General features: G+C 43.0%; 1 protein-coding gene across 2 annotated transcripts in view; it reads right to left on the reverse strand.

The window, feature by feature from the left end:
• The window catches only part of ODAD2 (outer dynein arm docking complex subunit 2), a 165,766-nt gene that overhangs the window by 81,767 nt on the left and 61,266 nt on the right, over positions 1 to 22,733 (reverse strand). For both annotated transcript variants that reach the window (XM_054020776.1, XM_054020777.1), the window contains 5 exons: positions 8,189 to 8,335; positions 7,748 to 7,957; positions 7,341 to 7,577; positions 3,654 to 3,764; positions 1,267 to 1,421 (listed from right to left, as the gene is read on the reverse strand). In XM_054020776.1, the coding sequence (XP_053876751.1) occupies positions 1,267 to 1,421; positions 3,654 to 3,764; positions 7,341 to 7,577; positions 7,748 to 7,957; positions 8,189 to 8,335 (860 nt within the window). The remainder of the gene's footprint in view (positions 1 to 1,266; positions 1,422 to 3,653; positions 3,765 to 7,340; positions 7,578 to 7,747; positions 7,958 to 8,188; positions 8,336 to 22,733) is intronic.

A 22,733-nucleotide genomic window follows, 5' to 3' on the forward strand; every position in this document is an offset into this window, starting at 1 on the left:
GACTTTAGTAAGGCATTTGATACGGTCTCGCATGATATTCTTATCGATAAACTAGGCAAATACAATTTAGATGGGGCTACTATAAGGTGGGTGCATAACTGGCTGGATAACCGTACTCAGAGAGTTGTTATTAATGGTTCCCAATCCTGCTGGAAAGGCATAACGAGTGGGGTAGCGCAGGGTCTGTTTTGGGACCGGCTCTATTCAATATCTTCATCAACGACTTAGATATTAGCATAGAAAGTACGCTTATTAAGTTTGCGGATGATACCAAACTGGGAGGGATTGCAACTGCTTTGGAGGACAGGGTCATAATTCAAAATGATCTGGACAAATTGGAGAAATGGTCTGAGGTAAACAGGATGAAGTTTAACAGAGACAAATGCAAAGTGCTCCACTTAGGAAGAAAAAATCAGTTTCACACATACAGAATGGGAAGAGACTGTCTAGGAAGGAGTACAGCAGAAAGGGATCTAGGGGTTATAGTGGACCGCAAGCTAAATATGAGTCAACAGTGTGATGCTGTTGCAAAAAAAGCAAACAAGATTCTGGGATGTATTAACAGGTGTGTTGTGAGCAAGACACGAGAAGTCATTCTTCCGCTCTACTCTGCTCTGGTTAGGCCTCAGCTGGAGTATTGTGTCCAGTTCTGGGCACCGCATTTTAAAAAAGATGTGGAGAAATTGGAAAGGGTCCAGAGAAGAGCAACAAGAATGATTAAAGGTCTTGAAAACATGACCTATGAAGGAAGGCTGAAAGAACTGGGTTTGTTTAGTTTGGAAAAGAGAAGACTGAGAGGGGACATGATAGCAGTTTTCAGGTATTTAAAAGGGTGTCATAAGGAGGAGGGAGAAAACTTGTTCACCTTAGCCTCTAAGGATAGAACAAGGAGCAATGGGTTTAAACTGCAGCAAGGGAGGTCTAGGTTGGACATTAGGAAAATTCCTAACTGTCAGGGTGGTTAAACACTGGAATAAATTGCCTAGGGAGGTTGTGGAATCGCCATCTCTGGAGATATTTAAGAGTAGTTTGGATAAATGTCTATCAGGGATGGTCTAGACAGTATTTTGGTCCTGCCATGTGGGCAGGGGACTGGACTCTATGACCTCTCGAGGTCGCTTCCAGTCCTAGAATCTATGAATCTATATCTCTCAGGAGCAGCCAATATTGTTACTATGTACCCATGTTTAAGACAAAATGAGCCCATAAAATAAAAAGATACTAATAGAATACATATATTTGATAAAATTAAGTTGTTACCCATACTTGGTCACATTTTCTCTGCTGATTGCACACTTCCAGATTGCTCCTGTCACTGCTGCTAACAGTTCTTTATTTTCAGAGTTACTGAGTAGAGTAGCAAGTGGTTGTAGGCCTCCATGATGCCTAACTAGGTCACGTGTCTCCTCATCTTCTGCACACTACACAACAAATTAAATATACAGAATATTTAAAATGTATAAAACAATGGCCCAGGAAGTCTGGTGTATTACCACAGTGACTGATACCAACTGATAGGGAACTTTATGTAATTATTTTATTTACTAAAATATTTTCAAAATATATTTTCTAATTTAATTCATATTACAAAATTAATAAAGGAATGAGGGTTCAGAACTGTACATAACAATAGAGAACAATTCAGACAAATGTTCAGAAAACAAAGGCACAGGTCCTTGCACAAAACGCATACACAGAAAATGTGTGTGCAATTAACACAACTGTGCAAGCAAATTGCAAATGGGTATGTGTGCACACAAAAGACTAGTGCAGTGAACTACTGTATGTGCAATTACAAATGCATGTTATGTATATTTTTGTCTGTAGATTTCAGGCTTCCATTTTTAAAAAATTGGCCCTTAAATTGCAAACAAAAATAAAACACTGAACATATGCTATTTTTCATTAATTAATTGTTCATACTTAAAAAGCATTTATTCCTCATTACTACATACCATACATTTTTTTATTACAATACAGGCAAAGTTTGGAATTTTAATTCCAAACCATTAAGTCATTTTAAGCCTGGCAAGGAACAGCAGCAACAAAATCTGAAAATGTTTCATAAATGATGAAAAACAGTTTTTTAAAATACTCCAATGATGAATGGATATTTTTTACTTTACCCTCCCCCACAAAAAATAATACTGATCTTAAGACAAATAGAAAATCTTTCCGCTCAGAAAGTCATTATCAGGGAAGATATAAAGTATTGAAAATAGAAGCTTTGAATGAAAACTACCTTCTCAGCCAGAATTACACCATTGCTATCTTAATTGCTTTCGAGGGATCTGATCCTACAGGGTATTGAACGCACACAATTCTTACTGAAATCAACCAGTATCGAGTGCTCAAATTCTGGATGCAAACATTGTCTGTTAGTTTTGTACCTGATATTTATAAAACTTGAGGCTAACACTGCACCGATATTATTAAGATACATCTATTTAGGCCTCAAAACTGCAACTGGCTCTGCACAGGCTGAATCTGATATCAGGGGGTTCTGCAGGGACAAAGGGGACTCCACATACAGAACCAGTTACAGAATTTGGGTCTGTTTCCTGCTACATCACCATCTTACTTAATATGACAAAATAACAGCCAGCTGTTAGAAGATCCAACTATTTTACAAAGTGACAATTTTGAAATGCAAACAGGTCATGAAATCATAATCTCAAATGTTCGAGAACAGTAGGTGGGCTCTGAGCTGGAGGTGCAGACTCCAAGTGGGGCCAGAAATGAGGGGTTCAGGGTGCAGTAGAGTGCTCCAGGCTGGGTCAGGGGTTCGGAGTGTGTGGGGGGGAGCGGGCTCCATCTGGGGGTGTGGGCTTTAGGGTGGGACTGGGGATGAGGAGTTTGGGGTGCAGGAGTGGGCTCTGGGGCTGGGGTAGGGTGTTGGGGTGTTGCAGGGGTGCGGGCTATGGGAGGGAGTTTGGGTGTGGGATGGGACTCCGGGCTGGGGCAGAGGGTTGGAGTGCAGGAGGGAGCTCAGGACTAGGGGCTGGGGTGTGTGAGGAGGTGCAGGATTCCGGCAGAGCTTACTGCAGCTCCCAGGAAGCCGCCGCCAGGTCCCTGCAGCCCTTAGGCACATGGACAGGCAGGGGGCTCTGCACACTGCCCTTGCGCATGCAGGTTCCGCCTCCGCAGCTCTCATTGATTGTGGTTCCTAGCCAAATGGGAGCTTCAGAGCCAACACTCGGGGCGGGGGCAGTGCGCGGAGCCTCCTTGGCCAGACATGCACCTAGGGACTGCAAGGACCTGGCAGCCGCTTCTGGGGAGCCACGTGGAGCTAGGACAGGCAGGGAACTTGCCTTAGCCACAGGCCCCTGCTGCTCCGCCGACCAGAATTTTAACAGCCCAGTTGGCAGTGCCGGACACCTGGCAACCAACCATATGTCAGAGCAGAATTGTGACATATCAGCATACTATGATTATTTTTAGGGATAAAATAACTAATCATTACATTACAGATAAATCTCTTTAGGTGTAAAATAGAAAAAACTCAGAAAATTTAAACCACAGAACCACCCATATTTTCTTCAAGTAAAACTTTACTATTCCACATATATAAGAGAACTTTATAGTATGTACTGCATGAAAACAAACAGAAACACTAGCATTAAATGAACTGATGATTAAAATCACACATTTACCTTAAAGATAGCACTGGCACAATGCATCTGAAGTTCCCCATTTTCACCACTCAGATTTTTCACAAGGTTTTCAATCATCCTCTCTGTCTTGATTGCAAGTCTGTAACTTGGCTATGAATGCAAGTTACATTTTTAGTTACATATATCAACAAATAATAAGATTGTTGTCATCCCAAAAACTACTGCACTATTAATGTAGCTCCTAATCCTGCAAAGATTTGTGCCTGTGAGTAACTTTAAGCATTGAGTTTAAGCATGAGTCACCAATCTGACTAACTCTCTGTCCGCTAGGCTGCACAGGGGGGCGGCTCTACTGACTTTGGCCACTAGGCCGCACTACTCTGAGATCCAGAGAGGTCGTGTAGACTTGGCCATGGGGCTATAATGACCTTTGCCCCATCCCAAAAGGGGATGGGGCATGCATGACCCACGCCAATCATAAATACATGATGTCAAACTTCCATGGCTTTGGAAGACATTCAAGACATTTACTTCAAAATAGTTTATTCCTGTTTGAGTCAAATATTTTTCAACGCTCTCTTCTGTGTGAATTTTTTTAAGTAACAAAATCACATAAGAATAGAGCTACTGTTTCCCTCCTTATAAGTAAGACTGGTTGCCCTGCCTATGTGAAGGCTGCCCAACACTTCCCATTACAAGACCCTGTTTTCACTTGCTTATAACTTTGCCGAACTTTAACTGTTTGGATGCAAGGAGCCTCTGGCTTTTTTCTTTTCTTTCTTTCTTTTTTTTTTTTTTTTTGAAAATTTTAACCAAAATGGTTCAGCTATTCCCAAGAAAAGGCTAGGGGAAAATAAGCTGTTTTGCCCATGTTAAAAAATTCTTGCAACCTTTCTTTGAAAATATCTAGTGCTCTCATGCTGTAGAGCAGGGACTTGAAATGTGGCAGAATGGTGGCCTTTGTTCAGAGAGGTTCCTTAATTTGGCCCCCTTGTGCTTAGCGTTATGATACAGTCTATAATTACAAGGTCATATGCCATTTTTCCACAGCATCCTTGCCTCATGAAGTGCACAAAATGGACCAGGGTTGAGTAGTGAAGGAGGCTGTTTTCCATAGGACCCCTGCCACATTTATTGCATAATTTAGAAAGTATGTAGAAAATGAAACAGGGGATTACAGAAAGAGAAAGGAGGTTCTCATGGTAAAAGCAGCTGAATGCTGCCCTGGAGAATTGGATTCTATCCCTACCTCTGCCACAGAGTTCTTATGTGATGCTAAGCACATCACTGAAACCAAACTTTTCAGAGGTGATCACTAATTGTGTATATTCCTCATTTTCTGGATGTCCAATTTAATAATCTGGGGTCTGATTTGCAGAGCACTCACAATTAGAAAGTGAAGTCAATGAGAACTATGCTTTGCACATGTAAGTGCTATATATTGGTAAGTACTCAGAAAAATCGGGTCATATGTGTCCCAAATTGGGCACCCATAATTAGTTGATACTTTTGATCTTAATATTGCTGTGTCTCCACTCCCCTTTGTAAAACAGCGATAATACCACCCCCTCACCTCACAGGGAATTTATGAAGAAAAATTAATTAATATTTGTGAAGCACTCAGCTACTATAGTTCTAAGACCATGAGGAAAGTAATAATTTTGTCTTCACAGCAGGGTTTGAACAGTGTGCAGTATAGAAGGCCTAAGGCCATACATTGAACAATGAGAATAAAACTAAATATTGAATAGCCGCTGAGTAATTCAGCACTTTCCATCAACTGTGCACTGAATTCCTGTAGAAAAAATAATATGAAATCATGTGCTCATGACTTTGCAACTTTAATGATCTACTAATGTAGTTTTTGTGTGTAATTTTAATAGTATGTTTGTAAGAATTCTGTGCTTATTATAATAGCAATTCTCTATATAGTTCCATATTACTATATAGAGCTAAAATACCTTGTCCATTTTAAATATAAACCACTATTTTTAAATGTTAAGGTCTGAAAAGTGACAAAAGTCAGGAAATTCAAAGTTAGGAACTACAAGGTGAATTAAAACCAGGGTGTCACAGTCTTAACTTTGAATTTCCTGGCTTTCATTGGTTTAAATAAGATATTTACTATACTTAAACACAGGACCAAATTATGCTCTCAGGTACACTAATAAAATGGCACTGAAATACCAATGTATTGCAACAATGTACACGAGAGCAGAATTTGGCCCATTTTTTTGAAGAAAGAAAAGTCATTGTAAAGTTGTAAAATGCATATTATTAAGTTCTGACCATTAGAGCAATCTTCCTGACCATATTTTATTTAGACAGACATTTTAAACCCACAGCAAAACAGCTCAAAGTTTGGCAGTTTTTAAAACCTGGATACATCAAGACAGTACAATCTGTAATGGAAATTTTGAAGCAAATCATACACTTTCCTTTACTCCTCCTGAGACTGATAAGATGCTGTTTTGTATAAAGCACATGCATAATGTAAACTATTTAACTTGTGTTGTGATGGGATCATCCTCCTGTCCATTGATCCACTAGTAGCCTTATACATATTTTGAATTCCCACATTTTCCTCCCTAAGAATATTGTGTTTCCAATTCAGCTTTCTGCCATTTAAATATATTACTGGGGCAGGATGTAGCTGTGACAACTTTTGAAAATCCACTTTTCAAATTTCTTGCAACAAAAACAGACATTTTTGTCAAATATGAAAAATTTACAAAAATGAAAATCTTGAACTATATTAGTTTCATATAATTTCTCTCACAAATCAATCCTGGCCTCCAGCACAAATATTATGTGATGACTGGGCCTTACAGCCTCATAAGCCATGACCTTCGTTAAAAAACTTGTATAAGGCACACCCACAGTACCCACTCTCCTTGGTCCAATGTTGCGCTTTAGATGGGACCAAACTACTTGATGGAATAGAGACTGTCCTACAGCATTCTTCCAAAGGGTAGGTTGTCCAGGTTGACTTTAAGCCATCAGTTTAAAAAGGTTAGAAGTAGACTAGTTAAACTATGGGTATGTCTACACTGCACTTACACTTCACACACCCAGCAGGTGTAAGTAGTGGTATCAATGAGGCATGGCTTAGGCAAATAGACTAGAGCAATGGTTTTCAATCTTTTTTTCTGGTGACCCAATTGAAGAAAACTGTTGATGCCTGTGACACAACGGAGCTGGGGAGGGGTTTTGGGTGTGGGAGGGGCTCAGGGCTGGGGCAGAGGGCTGGGGTGTGGAGCCGGGAATGAGGGGTTCTGGGTGTGGGAGAGGACTCTGGGCTGGGGCAGGGAGTTGGGGTGCAGGAGGGGGTTAGGGTTCTGGGCTGGGGGGTGCAGACTCTGGGGTGGGGCTGGGGATGAGGGGTTTGGGGTGCAAGGAGGGAGCTCCGGATTTGGGTGCTCAGGGCTGGAGCAGGGGATTGGGGTGCACGGGGGTGAGGGCTCTGGGATGAGGGTGCAGGCTCTGGGATGGGGCTGGGGATAACAACTTTGGGGTTCAGGATGGGGCTCTGAGTTTGGGGGGGCTCAGGGCTGGGGCAGTGGATTGGGGCATGGGGTTGGGGTGTGAGCTCCCGGTCAGCGGCACAGTAGGTCTACTAAGGCAGGCTTCCTGCCTGTCCTGGCACCGCGGTACCTACACATGTAGTGCCTGTACTCTAAATGCTGCCATAAGTGTACACATAGCCTAAGTAGTTATTTGGCTTACCTCGGATGCACACTCTTGTAATGTCCCCACCACGGGTGTTAACATGTTTGCATGTGGGGACTTTAGCAACCGAGCCAGCAAAGGAATGCCTCCAGCCCTGCGAATTGCTTCTTTATTTTTGGTGCTTTTGCTACAGCTCCAGAGCGCCAAAGCCCCACAGCGTGCTACTTCAATATCTTTTTCCTGATGTGGAGTCAGATTGGCTGATCCCAATGGAACACAGTCCAGCAGCCCAACCTGACAAAAACCAAAGAATTCTTAGTATATTTACTGTTAATCAGGAAGAATGTAATTATATTGCATTTTAATGATATACAACTATTTTTTTCTTCTGGCTAACAAATGACTTATAAAGTGGAAAAAAATATATAAATACAGTAAATGTGCTGATTTTAATATCTACTTACTAGTCTCTTGATTCCTCCATGCTGTCTTACTGTCCTTCGTGCTCTTTTAAACCTGGCAACATTAGCAATTGTTTCAGCTGCCAAACATTTCAGATCCTTATCTGGGGAATCTAGTATTTTCACCATAATTTGTAAGCCCCCAAAATCAGCAATTGTACGTCTGATTTGTGAATTCTGACTAATTTCCTTCAGGATTTTTAAAGAACCAATCTAAAGAGAGGAAGATATTAAATGTGAGGCATTATTTAAGAATATATATTCATTTTAGCTAGCAATCATTTAAAAGAATGGGTTATCTAACATGTTCTCTCTTTTACATGGAACCCTTTAAACAACACTTCTTTATACCATATATTCCATGGGATGTGTGTGTGTGTGGGGGGAGCATTCTAATATTAGCTAGCATATACAAGGTCAATTTATTTAGACAAATTTACTTACCTTACATTTAATTTCTTCTGTATCAAGTAAATTAATTAGTACTTCAAGACCCCCAACATCTCTGATGGCCAATTGACAAGTTTCTTGAGCCAAGTTAAAATCTCTCATTGAACATAATGCAATTACTGTAGCTGTCTGGTTACCTCCCTAAAATAATGTAAAAATTATTATAGCTACAGGTAAAACACAACCTTATTATTATATAAACATACTGAAACTGACCCTATGTATCAGTTCTTGGCCCTATACTATTAACATTTGTATCAGCGACATGGAAGAAAACATACAATTATTACTAATAAAGTTTGCAGATGATACAAAAATTGAGGGAGTAGTAAAGAATTAAAAGGACAGTTCACTGATATAGAACAATCTTGATTGCTTGGTAAAATGGGTGCAATCAAATAATATGTGTTTAAATATGGTCAAATGTAAGGTCATACACCTGGGCCAAAGAATGGTGGACTGTGATCTGGGAAGCACTGAAACTGAAAGTCTGAAGGGTCAAGGTAGTTAATCAGCTGAACATGATCTTAGAGTGCAATGCAGTGGTTAAAAGTGCTAATGCAACCTTCAATGTATATATAGGGAAATATTGAATAGGAGTAGGGAGGTTATATTATCTCTGGATATGTCACTGGTGCTACCATTACTGGAATATCATCTCCAGTTTTGGTGTCCACTGTTTACTGCAGATAAATTGCAGAGGGTTCAGAGAAGAGCCATGAGAATGATTAAAGGATTAAACAATATACCTTCTATAGAGAGAGACTCCAGGAACTCAATCTAATTAGCTTATCAAAGAGAAGGTTAAGGGGTGATTTGATCACAGTCTAGTAAGTACCTAAATTGGAGAATAGAAATTTGATCATAGAAGGCTCTTCAGTCTAGCAGACAAAGGTACAACAAAATCCAATGGCTGAAAGTTGAAGCTAGACAAATTCAGACTAGAAATAAGGCAAATATTTTAACAGTGAGGGTAATTAACCATTGGAACAATTTACCAAAGGTGGTGGTGGATTCTCCATCACTGGAAATTTTAAAATCAAGATTGGATGTTTTTCTAAAATATATGCTCTAGTCTAGTTCTATTAGACGGAAGGAGGAATTAATTCAGGAAAGTCCTATGGACTGTATTATATCAGAGGTCAAACTAGATGATCACCAATGATCCTTTGTGGCATTAAATCTATGAATCTATAAAACCCCTATATCCAAACATCCCTTTGAACTCTATGAAAGTTGGGCCAACATCTAGATCTAATTTTGCAGCTCAAGCCCATGTCTCTTAACTGAAGTTGATGATATTGCAAAGAACTTTGATATTGCAAAGGAGGATAATTTCCTAATCCATGCCTGGCATACTGAAATTTGGAAAGTCACTGAAAAAATGGATTATAATTCCTAATCTGAAATGAGTAGATTTTATGAGAAATTTACTTTATAGTTTCATAGCATGCAGCACTTTCCTTAAAACAATAAAACCAAAATGGTAGGTCAACTATATATAATCAGATAAACACCTAAATCAAGGTATCCTACAATGGCTATCACAAAAGTTAGCTTGGGAATGCATGAGAAAGCAAACCAAACTATGAATGTGAGAAAACTATATGATTGGAAACCCTATCAGAAACCCTACATTTGACAAGCTTGTTCTGTTAATCAACAAAGTTGACATGAATGCAGTTTCAAAGGTAATTTTTACATCAGTTTCTTCTATCTAAACATATCCACAGATGCAAGAATCCACTCTTACAAAAACTGCTGAATTACCAGGGACACACTTTGATGTCGAAGATATTTATCTTCTACTGGGAAAATACCTAAAAGTACGCCTGTGTTGTTGTAGACATGTCAGTCCCATGATATTAGAGAGACAAGATCTGTGGGGAATTATATTTTATTGGACTAAATTCTGCTAGTGAGAGAGACAAACTTTCAAGCTTACACAGAGCTCTTCTGTAAGCTTGAAAGCTTGTCTCTCTCACCTGCAGAAGTTGGTCCAATAAAGATATTACCATGTTACTAGAGGAATTCTCATCTTCACTTTGTCTGCCTGATTTTTATTCTGAATAAGCAAGTCACTCCACCCTGAGATGAATGCTGTGGACCCTGAGCATGTGCAATGAAAACCCAGGATTTCTAAAATGGTGCCATGGCAAATAGCCATGGGGGGCAGGAGGGATTGGCAGAATCACAGCTCTGAGGTAAATGACAACAGTCAGCATCAGTGTTCCCTCTAATTTGTTATGTCCATGTGCAGAATTTTGTTATGTGCACAATATGGAGGTGATGACGGTGGGGCCAAGGGGTTCAGAGTGTGGGAGGGAGCTATGGGCTAGGGCAGAGGGTTGCGGTGCAGGGGGTTGAGGCCTCTGGCTGGAGGTGTGGGCTCTGGGGTGGGGTTGGGGATGAGCGGTTCGGAGTACGGGAGGGGGCTCAGGGCTGGGGCAGAGGGTTAGAGTGAGGGCTCTGGGGATGAGGGGTTTGGGGTACAGGCTGTCCTGCACCTGTTTTGGGGAGAGAGGACTCCCCCCAGCTGTCTCTCACCACAGCTGCTCAGGTCTGGGTGAGAGGCGCCTCTCCCCGGCGGTGGCAGCTCCGACAGGGTGGGCTGAGGGAGAGGTGCCTCTCCTGTGCCGCGGCAGTTCTGGCGGGCCTGGGCTGGGCCGGACGAGGGGTGTCTCTCTCTGGCAGCTCCGGCGGGGCTGGGTTGGGCCAGGCCGGGGAAGGGATTCCCCTCCCTGGCCGGGGGGAGGGAGGGGGACGACTCCTCTCCCTAGCAGCTCCCATGGGGCTGGACCAGGGCAGGGGAGGGGCACCTCTCCCCAGTAATTCCAGTGGGCTGGACTGGGCAGGGGAGGGGCTCCTCTCCCCAACAGCTCCAGTGGGGCTGGGCTTGGCCGGGGGAGGGGCTCTTCTTCCCGGCAGCTCCGATGCGGCTGGGGCGGGCTGGGGGAGGGGTTCTGCTCCCCGGCCATGTCAGCTCTGGTGTGCTTGGGTGGGCTGGGCCGGCAGGGGAGGGACTTCTCTCTTTGGCAGCTCCAGCTGGGCTGGACCAGGGCAGGGGAGGGGCGTCTCTTCCCAGCAACTTGAATGGGGCCGGGCTTGGCTGGGGGAGGGGCACCTCTCTCTTGCAACTCCGGCGGTGCTGGGGTGGGCCACACCAGGGGAGGGCTTTCTCTCCCTGGCCGTGGCAGCTCTGGCAGAGCTGGGCTAGGCCGTGGGAGGGGTGCCTCTCCCTGCCTGCGTGGCCCTTGATAGCCTGCTGCGCAGCCACGCAGCTTACAGGAAACTTAGGTCAGCATGTGCAAGATTAGTGGCTACTGAGCATGTGCAGTACGGGGTGACAGAGAGGTTAGTTAACTGAGCAGCTAGCTGGTCAGACCTCATTCATACAGGTCACAACTTGTTTTAAAGGTCAGAGCTGTCAATCAGAACTCTGAAGTAATGGTTGATACTGGGCATGTACATTTCTTAGAAAGGTATATTAGGAGAACATTAGAGTGTCGCATAAAAGGCCAGCTAACAGCAGGCAAATTTGCACAGGAAGATCTGCACTGGAGAGAGATTCAATCAGGAGAAGATGGGAACTGGAAGCCAGCAAAGAGAAAGCTGCTGGAAAGAAATCAGAAAAGCTGCTGCAGAGAGAGAGAAGGAAACCAGAGTGGAGCAAAGCTGACTGACCAGGAGCTGAACAGCAACAGTGATTAAAGATTTACAAAGCAGCAACAGAGATTTTAAAGGGATACCAATGGATTTATAAAATAAGCTCAGGACGGGATTAATCTTTTGTGGGCCCTGGCACCTGGACCATAGCCCCGCCCTCCACTCTGCCTGCACTCCCCACCGAGGCTCCGCCCCCTGCTCGGCCTCTTCCCTCCTGAGGCCCCACCCATGCTCCACCTTGAGGCCCTGCCCCCCACTTTGCCTCTTCCCCCCAAAGCCCGACACGCCCCTCACATGGGAGCAAGGGGGCGAAAAGAAGTGAGCAGGAGGCGAGGAGGGGAAGGGGCAAAGAGGAGCAAGCAGTAGGAGGGGCCTTGGGTGGGGTGACAGATGGGATGGGGGCAGGTCAATGGTCCAGGCGTTGGGGCCCCTTCTGAGTTTGGGCCCGGTGCCATGGTGCCATTGTAAACCAGTACTGAGTAAATTTGCCAGTTTTTGATATAATTTTTAGTATAGTATAGTTTGGCACAGTATTAACATGTGTATGCTTGGAATGTTTGTTTGTGTTTTGATTGTATTTTACTTCTATAATACTTAAAGTATTATTTAAGAACTGCTGTCAGCAATTTCATAGAATCATAGGACTGGAAGGGACCTTGAGAGGTCATCTAGTTCAGTCCCCTGCACTCATGGCAGGACTAAGTATTATCTAGACCATCCCCGACAGGTGTTTGTCTAACCTGCTCTTAAACATCTCCAGTGACGGAGATTCCACAACCTTCCTGGGCAATTTATTCCAGTGCTTACCCACCCTGACAGTTAGGAAGTTTTTCCTAATGTTCAACCTAAACCTCCCTTGCTGCAATTTAAGTCCATTGCTTCTTGTCCTATCCTCAGTGGTTAAGAACAATTTTTCTCCCTCCTCCTTGTAACAACCTTATATGTACTTGAAAACTGTTATCAAGTCCCCTCTCAGTCTTCTCTTTTCCAGACTAAACACACCCAATTTTTTCAATCTTCCCACTGACCACTTGTAACAAAATGCTACACTCAGAATCATTTAAACCATTGGTTCTCAAACTGGGGGTTGCAACCCAGTTATGTGGGGGGGTCGCGAGTCCCAACCCTGGCATGTGGCTGTGAACCCCAACCCCGGCGCGTGGCTGTGAGCCCCGACCCTGACGCCGGGCTGTGAGCCCCGACCCCTGCACCAGGCTGTGAGCCCCGACAGGGACACGTGGCTGCCAGCCCCGACCCCAACCCTGGCCCTGGTCAGGAGTGGGGCTGTGAGCTCTGGCCAGGTGCAGGGTGGCGAGCCACGACTCCGACCCCCACACAGGGCTGAGAGCCCCTACTCCGACCCCCCGTGGGGCTGCGAGCACAGATCCCAACTCTGGCCAGGAGTGGGGCTGCAAGCTCTGGGCAGGCACTGGGCTGTGATCCCCGATTCCGACCACCAGGCTGTGAGCCCCGACCCTGACAGGGATGCGTGGCTGTGAGCCCCGACTCCAACCGCCAGGCAAGGTTGCGAGTCCCCACCCCAACCAGGAGAGGGACTGTGAGCCCTGAGCTGGGGCATCCAGGATGCTGTGAGCCCTGACCTCTGTACTGGGGTTGTCAGGCGGAGCTTGGACATGCTGAGGGTTATCAGCCGGGAGCTCTGCAGGCACAAGGCTGTTAACCCCCAGCCCTGCCACACACAGGGTTGTGAATCCCGAGCCCCGCCACCTGCTGTGAGCCCGGCCAGGCACTTGGTTGTGATCCACCATCATCACCATGTGCTGACCTCAGAGCCCCAACCTTCTCCAGCCCAGCTCCACCCCCAACTCCACTCCAGCGCTGCTCCACCTCCAAAGAAAGGATGCCAAATAGAAGTTTGCCCAGGGTTCCATTTTTCCTATGGATGGCCCGGTACTGAGACAACGTTAGAGGGCTTGATTCACAGCTGAATAAGTACTTTATTAATTAACAGTCAGACATACAAGTGCAAATTTTCTCCTGAAAATAATGACCACTTGTACTGCTAAAACTGCTAAAAAATGAAAGTATCTCAAGTCTTACATTAAACTCAGTTTTACCAGTCACCTCTGGAATTGAAAAACTGCAATGTGTCATCCGCTGTGAAGTTTTGTCTGCTGAATCAATGAAACCATGCAAACTGCAGCGACATCTTGAAACTAAACATCCTGAGCATAAAAATCAAAATGTGGATTTTTTCAAACGCAGAGAAGAAGCAACAAAGAAGGCCAGGCTTGATGCTGATGGGAGTTTCCGACAGCAAACGTCCTCAGCTGTGGAGGCCTCTTATGTTGTGTCACTATGAATTGCCTGTACCAAAACGCCACATACAGTAGGTGAGGAGCTTATCCTGCCAGCATGCAAAGATATTGTGGCATTTATGGTTGGCAATGATACTGCCAAAAAACTGATTATGCTTTCCATGTCTAATGATACTGTGAAATGCAGAATATGTGAGATGTCTGAAGATATCAAAAATAAGTTGTGCACAAAATTAAACATTCTGCTTTCAGTATGTTCAGCCTGCAACTTGATGAAACTACTGATGTTACTCATTGCGCACAACTGATAGCATTCGTACGGTATGTTAATACCGGGGATGTTAAGGATGAGTTCTTATTCTGTGAACAACTTGAAACAACCACAACAGCACAGGCCATTTTCAATAAGGTGAATGCCTTTTTCGAAAGCAATGGTATTGAGTGAAAAAATCTTTGTGGTATCTGTACCGATGATGCTCCAGCAATGATGGGTGCATGGTCTGGCTTTCAGCAGAAGGTAAAGTATGTCTCTCCTAATGTGATTGTCACTCATTGTGGAATCCATCGTCAAATCCTAGCTGCAAAGACATTGCCAATATGCCTTAATGCTGTGGTGGATGTTGTTATACGAGTGATGAACTACATTAAAGCTCATGCTCTGAATAGTCGTCTCTTTCGAGAGTTCTGCAATGAAATGGGTGGTGAATATGAAGTTCTGCTTTTCCACACTCAAGTCTGATGGCTTTCTAGGGGACGCGCATTAAAGCGCATTTTTATACTTTGTGAAGAGATGGCAGAGTTTTTCCTGTGAAAACAGAAACAAGAGCTGAACAAAATGTTCAGTGACAAGAAATGGCTTCTCTTCTTGGCATACCTAGTTGATATCTTTGGTAGCCTTAATTATCTCAGTCTCTCACTTCAGGGAAAACATTCAACATTAATAGACTTGACTAATAAAATCAAAGCCTTCCAGATGAAGTTGGATCTGTGGTGCAGGAAGCTGGACACAGACAGATACGGCATGTTTCTGACGCTATCCTTGTTCAGCAAGGAGGAGGAAGTTAACATTGATAGTGCTCTCAAGTCAGTGATCAGTGAACATTTGAGAGCCCTTCATGAAGAGTTCTCAAACTACTTCCCAGTGCTACCAGAAAGCACTTCATTCCCTGGTGAAGAACCCTTTCAGTGTGACAGCTGAGCAGTAACCTACTGACGATATTCACGCACAGGAACAGTTTGTCGACATGATCAATGATGATGAAGTGAAAGCAAAATTCACACAGCTACCTCCAAACCAGTTCTGGTGCTCAGTTGCAAGTGAATACCCACAGGTGTCTGAAATGGCCCTGAGGGTCCTTTTGCCATTTCCCACTACCTACGAATGCGAGAGTGGATTCTCCAGCCTTCTCACAATAAAGACGAAATCTCGAAACCGGCTTGATGTGAAGGATGACATCAGATGTGTCCTTTCTAAAACAACACCAAGAATAAAAATTCTTGTGTCAAATAAACAGCATCATCCATCTCACTGATTTTTGGCTGCTTCAGGTCATTAATTGCTGTCAAGTATTAAAATAAAATTCTACTTAAAAATAACTTTTCCACTTATATTTAATTTGATAAAATGTGTTTTAGTCTTAATTTAAAAGCAGTGAGAAAAGGTAAATTCATTCTAAGCAATAGGGTTTAAATTTAGCATTTAACATAGTGTTAAATATCAAAAATGTGTTTTTAATTTCTAAGGGGGGTTGCACTCAGAGGCTTGGTGTTCGAAAGGGGTCACCAATACAAAAAGTTTGAGAACCACTGATTTAAACTATACGTTATGGTAATCTGAATGCTCTTTGACTTGCAATAAGGGATTGGTGTCAGGGATTTTGTGCCTTGTTTAGGATTTTTAGATTATACTGTATTAGGGATTATTAGTTATTTTTGTAACCCTTTTGGGGTTTAGAGAGCTTGGCCCCTTTAAATCTTTTTCCTAAGGAGGAGAGCAACAGGGTGTGTCAGGAGCTCCAGACAGAAGGGCTGCAGCAAGCAGACTCTTACAGAGTGAAGCAGCCAAGAACCTGCCTGAAACCTGGGAGGGACAGAGCGGCCGATCTGGGACACCCCAAGACAGGAGCCAGGAGGAGCACTGTGCCAGGGAGGAATCACCCGAGAAGGACAGGCCGGAGCTGGACCCAGTATCACGGCTGCCCAGAGCTGCATGGGGCTGTGAGTACTGGGGCTTGTGACTCTGCATTGGGAACAAGGAGGGAGGCTGCTAGCTGGTTAAGTGGGGAGGTGGTCGCTTTCTGTGGCTTTGCAGAGAGAGGCAGAAGAGGGCACCGGAGGGGTTTGTTGGGGAAAGTTTGCTGACACTGAAGACTACCATGAGCACCCAAGACTCACTGAACTGGAACTGTGCCCAGGACTCCTGAACTCTGTGTGCAGACATATTGCTTGGTGTCTGCCCTTTCACACTATAGTACCACTGGGCCTGTGGAGCCTTGAGTTGAATGCAACCCTGTTTTACCGCTCCCCCTATATTTCCCCGTTTTTCTCCTTTCATCCCTCTGTAAATAAATATTTCCCTTTCCTATATTCATTGTACTTTTCCAGTGTGTGTTCACTTGGGGGGGGGGGGGTTGGAACAGGTGACCCTGGAGTGAAAGGGACTTTCCCTGCTGCATTCCTGCACAAACCTTCTCTTGGCGAGAGCTGCCTGCAGAGCAGACTCCATCTTCGCCACAAGAGCGCTAAAGTTACATTTTAATAAAAGATATTTTGTTTTGGAAGGAATACTGCCTGTGTCAATTACGTTATAGAAGGTTATATCCATGTCCTTTAGTGTTTCCTTAATAACCTCGGGAATTTACACCTCAAGGACAGACTAAGGGGACAATAGGCAGGTTATTATAGGGGCATCCCAAAATCCATATTTCAGGGTAACAACCTCACCCAACTTGTCTCTCTAAAAATAAGCCTGATTGTTTGTTTAATCATTACTATGGTTCTGATTCCATAAGGTAATTAGCATGTGCCTAACTTTAAGTATTAGGTAAACCTATTGAACACAATACATTCCATACCAAAGTACTGTGTAATATTTTCAGCAGCTTTCCTAGAGAAGTGATTTCCCCCATCCTGACATATCATATAGCTGGCCTGTCTAAATGACAGAAAAGCCCAAAACTACAGCAAACACTGTGGTCTGAGAGTTCAAAAAGGCTAACAGTCATCTTTTTACAAAATATATAATCTTAATACCATAGCTCAGGTTATAGATCAGAGGTGCCAACTTCTCCCGACGCCGGTGGCTGCTCCAACCCCCAGCCCCACCCCGACATCACCCCTGACATGCCCCCATTTCAACCCCTTCCCCAAAGTTTCTGCCCCAACTCTGCCCCCTCCCTGCCCCTATTGGACCCCTTCCCCAAATCCCCGCCCCGGCCCCGCCTCCTCCCCTCAGCGCACCACGTTCCTGCTCCTCCCCCTTCCCTCCAACAGCTTGTTTCACCGTGAAACAGATGTTTTGTGGTGGCAAGCGCTGGGAGGAGAAGCGGGGAAGGCATGCCCAGGGGAGGAGGTGGAGGTGAGCTGGGGCAGGGAGCTGCTTTTTCCCCATGGGTGCTCCAGCCCCAGAGCACGGAGTCGGTGCCCATGTTATAGATATATTCTAAACTTGCTTTGCTTTATAACAAGGTGTGCAAAGACAGCTGTTTAAAGACACATTTCTTTACGCACATGTAAGAAATGTGTGTCTAGCACTCATAGTGATGTCTAGCACTCATAGTGATGTCTTTTCCTTTAAGGAATACACTCACTAACTATACTAGCTATACTTTAATTCATCATGCAATAATTCATGTTATAGTTATCTATTACATATGTAATGGTTGACATAAGATATTTGGTATGTTCCAAGTATTTTTAAAAAATTCTTATTCTCCCATATTAAATAAAACAGAATATGAAAAAGATAAATGTATTTTGATTTTCTGCTTCTAAATTGCTTACACAGCTTACTATACATTTTTTCAAGCAAAACCACAATAAAATATTTTTCATATGTCCCAAAACATTAGTTCTACCGCATAAGTAATACTACTGGTGACCACAATAATTATTTCTCTTTCTTGTAGTTATCATTACACAAGTCATACAGCATAGATTTTAACAAGCATGGAAATAGTTAGTGCCCCATTAAACTTACACAAAATCATGTTATACCCTTTGAAATCTCATGTGTTGTATGCAAACTGAATTCTACTGGCACTTCAACAATCAAGTTTAAGACTTTAGATTAAATGCAGATTTAGTTTAAAATGTGTATCTCTTCTTATATAATGATACAGTATAAGCATCCACAAACTAGATGAAAATAAAATATAAATTCTAAAACAGGATGTGTGCTATGCTAATAAAGCATTTTCTAGCCAGTTTCAGTATAGTAATTATAAGTTCAACATTATCAGTTTTGAAATTATCAATGCCTACATGTCACACAGTTGAGAACTACAATACTATAAAAAATGGCCACACAAAAAAAATCTTACCTTAAAATAAAATCTACTTCAAAGTTTGTCTTTCCTTTGTTTTCACTTTTTAAAGGATTAAATGGAACGATTTGTTAGAGTTCTAGACTGTACAGTAAAATCTGCTTAAAAACTTAACAAAATGTATACAAAGCCAGATATATTGGAAAATGATATGATCAGCATATATAAATTTGGTATCCATGGGCCTGACTGCTCCTTCTGTGAGAAAACTGATGGGAGGAAGGAAGATAATGGTGAGGACATCTCTGTGAGGTTTCCTTTGCATAAAATTTCTCCACAATTGTTACATTAGGGGCAGTCCATGGAGCCTATCCACCAACGCTGCAGATTCCTTGGGACCTGAACAGATCCACATTGAGGCCTCTACCAGTAATGAGGCTCCAGAAGCCTTACCCAGCTCCTTCCATAGAATCAGGGCTTCTTCTGTTGCTGGTGTCCCCGATGCCCTCTGTCCGTATCTTAAAAGGTGTTCTCAACTACAAAGGGCTACAGAATTGTAATACAGACTGTGGCTGTATTACCTTTCCCCTCTTAGCCCTAGATTGGTAGAGTTAAAGGCCTGAAGGGAACATTGGGTCATCTGATCTGATCTCCTCTCCATAACAGGCCATTAAATTTCACTTGTATTGAACCAATAACACTGGTCTACAATTTTTGAGAAGTCGTCTGCTTCAGAGATAAAATGTGCTATTTATTATGTATTTTGATGTGCTGAATTCAAATATGACAATTACTCAGCGCTTCTTGGCTTGTCTCTTATAGTCATTAAATGGAGCATCTCTTGTCACTGTCCAGCAATAGTCTGCAAGCATTGATGGGCTCCATTTGCCCTGATAGCGTTTCTCCATTGTTGCAATGTCCTGGTGAAATCACTCGCCGTGCTCGTCGCTCACTGCTCCGCAGTTCGGTGAAAAAAAATCTAGATGAGAGTGCAAAAAATGTATCTTTAGTGACATGTTGCAACCAAGGCTTTTGTATGCCTTGAGGAGGTTTTCCACCAACAACCTGTAGTTGTCTGCCTTGTTGTTTCTGAGAAAATTTATTGCCACTAACTGGAAGGCTTTCCATGTCGTCTTTTCCTTGCCATGCAGTGCATGGTCAAATGCATCATCTCGAAGAAGTTCACGAATCTGAGGACCAACAAAGACACCTTCCTTTATCTTAGCTTCACTTAACCTTGGAAATTTTCCACAGAGGTACTTGAAAGCTGCTTGTGTTTTGTCAATGGCCTTGACAAAGTTCTTCATCACACCCAGCTTGATGTGTAAGGGTGGTAACAAAATCTTCCTTGATTCAACAAGTGGTGGATGCTGAACACTTTTCCTCCCAGGCTCCAATGACTGTCGGAGTGGCCAATCTTTCTTGATGTAGTGGGAATCTCTTGCACGACTATTCCATTCGCAGAGAAAACAGCAGTACTTTGTGTATCCAGTCTGCAGACCAAGCAAGAGAGCAACAACCTTCAAATTGCCACAAAGCTGCCACTGATGTTGGTCATAGTTTATGCACCTCAAAAGTTGTTTCATGTTGTCATAGGTTTCCTTCATATGGACTGCATGAATTGGAATTGATGGCAAAACATTGCCATTATGCAGTAAAACAGCTTTAAGACTCATCTTCAATGAATCAATAAACAGTCTCCACTCATCTGGATCGTGAACAATGTTGAGGGCTGCCATCACACCATTGATGTTGTTGCAGGCTACATGATCACCTTCCATGAAGAAGAATGGGACAAGATCCTTTTGACTGTCATGGAACATGGAAACCCTAACATCACCTGCCAGGAGATTCCACTGCTGTAGTCTGGAGCCCAACAGCTCTGCCTTACTCTTGGGTAGTTCCAAATCCCTGACAAGGTCATTCAGTTCACCTTGTGTTATGAGGTGTGGTTCAGGGGAGGAGGATGGGAGAAAATGTGGGTCCTGTGACATTGATGGTTCAGGTCCAGAAGTTTCATCCTCTTCCTCGTCTGACTCAAGTGAGAATGATTCTGGTGCATCAGGAACCAGCAGTCCTTCTCCGTAGGGTACTGGGCGTATAGCTGATGGAATGTTTGGATATGGCACAGTCCACTTTTTCTTCTTTGACAGGCCTTTCCCAACTGGAGGCACCATGCAGAAGTAACAATTGCTGGTATGATCTGTTGGCTCTCTCCAAATCATTGGCACTGCAAAAGACATAGATTTCCTTTTCCTGTTCAACCACTGGCGAAGATTTTTTGCACAAGTGTTGCAGCATATGTGTGGGGCCCACCTCTTGTCCTGATCTCCAATTTTGCAGCCAAAATAAAGGCGATAGGCTTTCTTAACCATAATGGTTGTACTGCGCTTTTGTGATGCAAAAGTCACTTCACCACAAACATAGCAGAAGTTATCTGCACTGTTCACACAAGTACGAGGCATCTCTGCTCACTTTGGCTAAACAGAAATGTGTCCCTTTGCAAAATCAAACACTGACAAATAAGAGATCATGACACTGTATGATTTCTAGAGCTGATACAGGGCAATTTGTTCAGCAGAGTGATGTAAGCTTCGTTATGATTGCATCATCTATGATTTCTAGGAATAACATGATGCAATTCATATCATGTATGACGCAATACCAGCTTCAGATTGCATATTCATTGTTTTGCCTAAAAAGCAAGTACTGTCCAAACCCAGTCATAGATTTATTCATAGATCCAATCAAAGATGTATTTTAGTCATTTCTGGTTTAAATTGAGATCCCTTCCCTTTATAACTCACTTATCCTCCGCCATTCCCAAATCAAGGGTCATATATACTGACCCAATAGCATATCTTGAAAACTAGAGCCAATCAACAATTTTAAGCATCATTTTCGTTCTCAGTGACCCAGAATTAGTAAAGTTTGACTATATTTATTTCAGAAGCATTTTGGCTGTAGAGCAGTGTAATTTGTGTTTGATTAAGCATATCTTCCAGAAAGGCATCCAGTCTTGATCTGAAGACAAGAGATCATTTCCTATTTCACAAGAAGGGTGGTGAAGCACTGGAATGGGTTACCTAGGGAGCTAGTGGATTCTCCATCCTTAGAGATTTTTAAGGCTGGCTTGATAAAGCCCTGGCTGGAATGATTTAGTTGGGACTGGTCGTGCTTTGAGCAGGGTGTGTGTGGACTAGAAGACCTCCTGAGGTCTCTTCCAACCCTAATCTTCTATGATTCCCTTGATAGTTTGTTCCAATCGTTAATCACTCTCACTGTTAAAAATTTATGCCTAAATTCTTATTTGAAGTTGTCTAGCTACAAACAAACTACCATAAATAACACTCAGGAAGAAACCAAAACTTCGAGAAGATTGGTGAGAGAAAGTTAACTCAGGCTCTGCCAAGGGATCAGATTTAATAATTCTTGTAATGATTTTATTGGAACATTGAAATGCAACTTAAAATATTAGTAACTTAAAATATTAACAGTTTCTCTGGTTAATCACCAGATGATTAGACCAAGTGTTCCTAGAGAGGAGACAGGGCTAAACGTTGGTAAACAGAGATATAGTGGGATTTAATTGGATTTAAGATTCTTAATATTCATCATTGGCCTGTCTTAAAGTAGCTTCTTAAACAACTTCTTAGAATCACAGAAATGTAGAGCTGAGGCAGGACCAAGTAAGCCAAGACCATCCATGACAGTAGCGACTAACTATTTTAATTCACAAGACAGTCATAAGATGATCTTTACATCTAGAAGTAAAAAATAAAAATAAATATGCACCTAATGGGAGGGGTGAACTTGTATTGATGAACACAAATCTTTAAAGCGGGATGCCGTATGGCTCAGGTAAAGGCAGAGGTCATCTTCAACAGTAAGACAGGACTTATTTGTATTTGTTTTTTCAGTAAAGTCAGTGCTGAAAAGCTGGCTTCACACAGATAGGTGGATGAAAATGGCATGAGGGCTTTCAAAGTTGCAGATTACAGCTCTGGATATTCTTCATACACAGAAATCCAAAAGTTAGTAAGAGGTTGCTCAGAAAATCTCAGCATCCATGTCTCATCACAGGAACGGTCCATTAATGTTTCTTTCACT

The sequence above is a fragment of the Malaclemys terrapin genome, chromosome 2 (assembly GCF_027887155.1).
Source record: "Malaclemys terrapin pileata isolate rMalTer1 chromosome 2, rMalTer1.hap1, whole genome shotgun sequence".
Lineage (NCBI taxonomy): Eukaryota > Metazoa > Chordata > Testudines > Emydidae > Malaclemys > Malaclemys terrapin.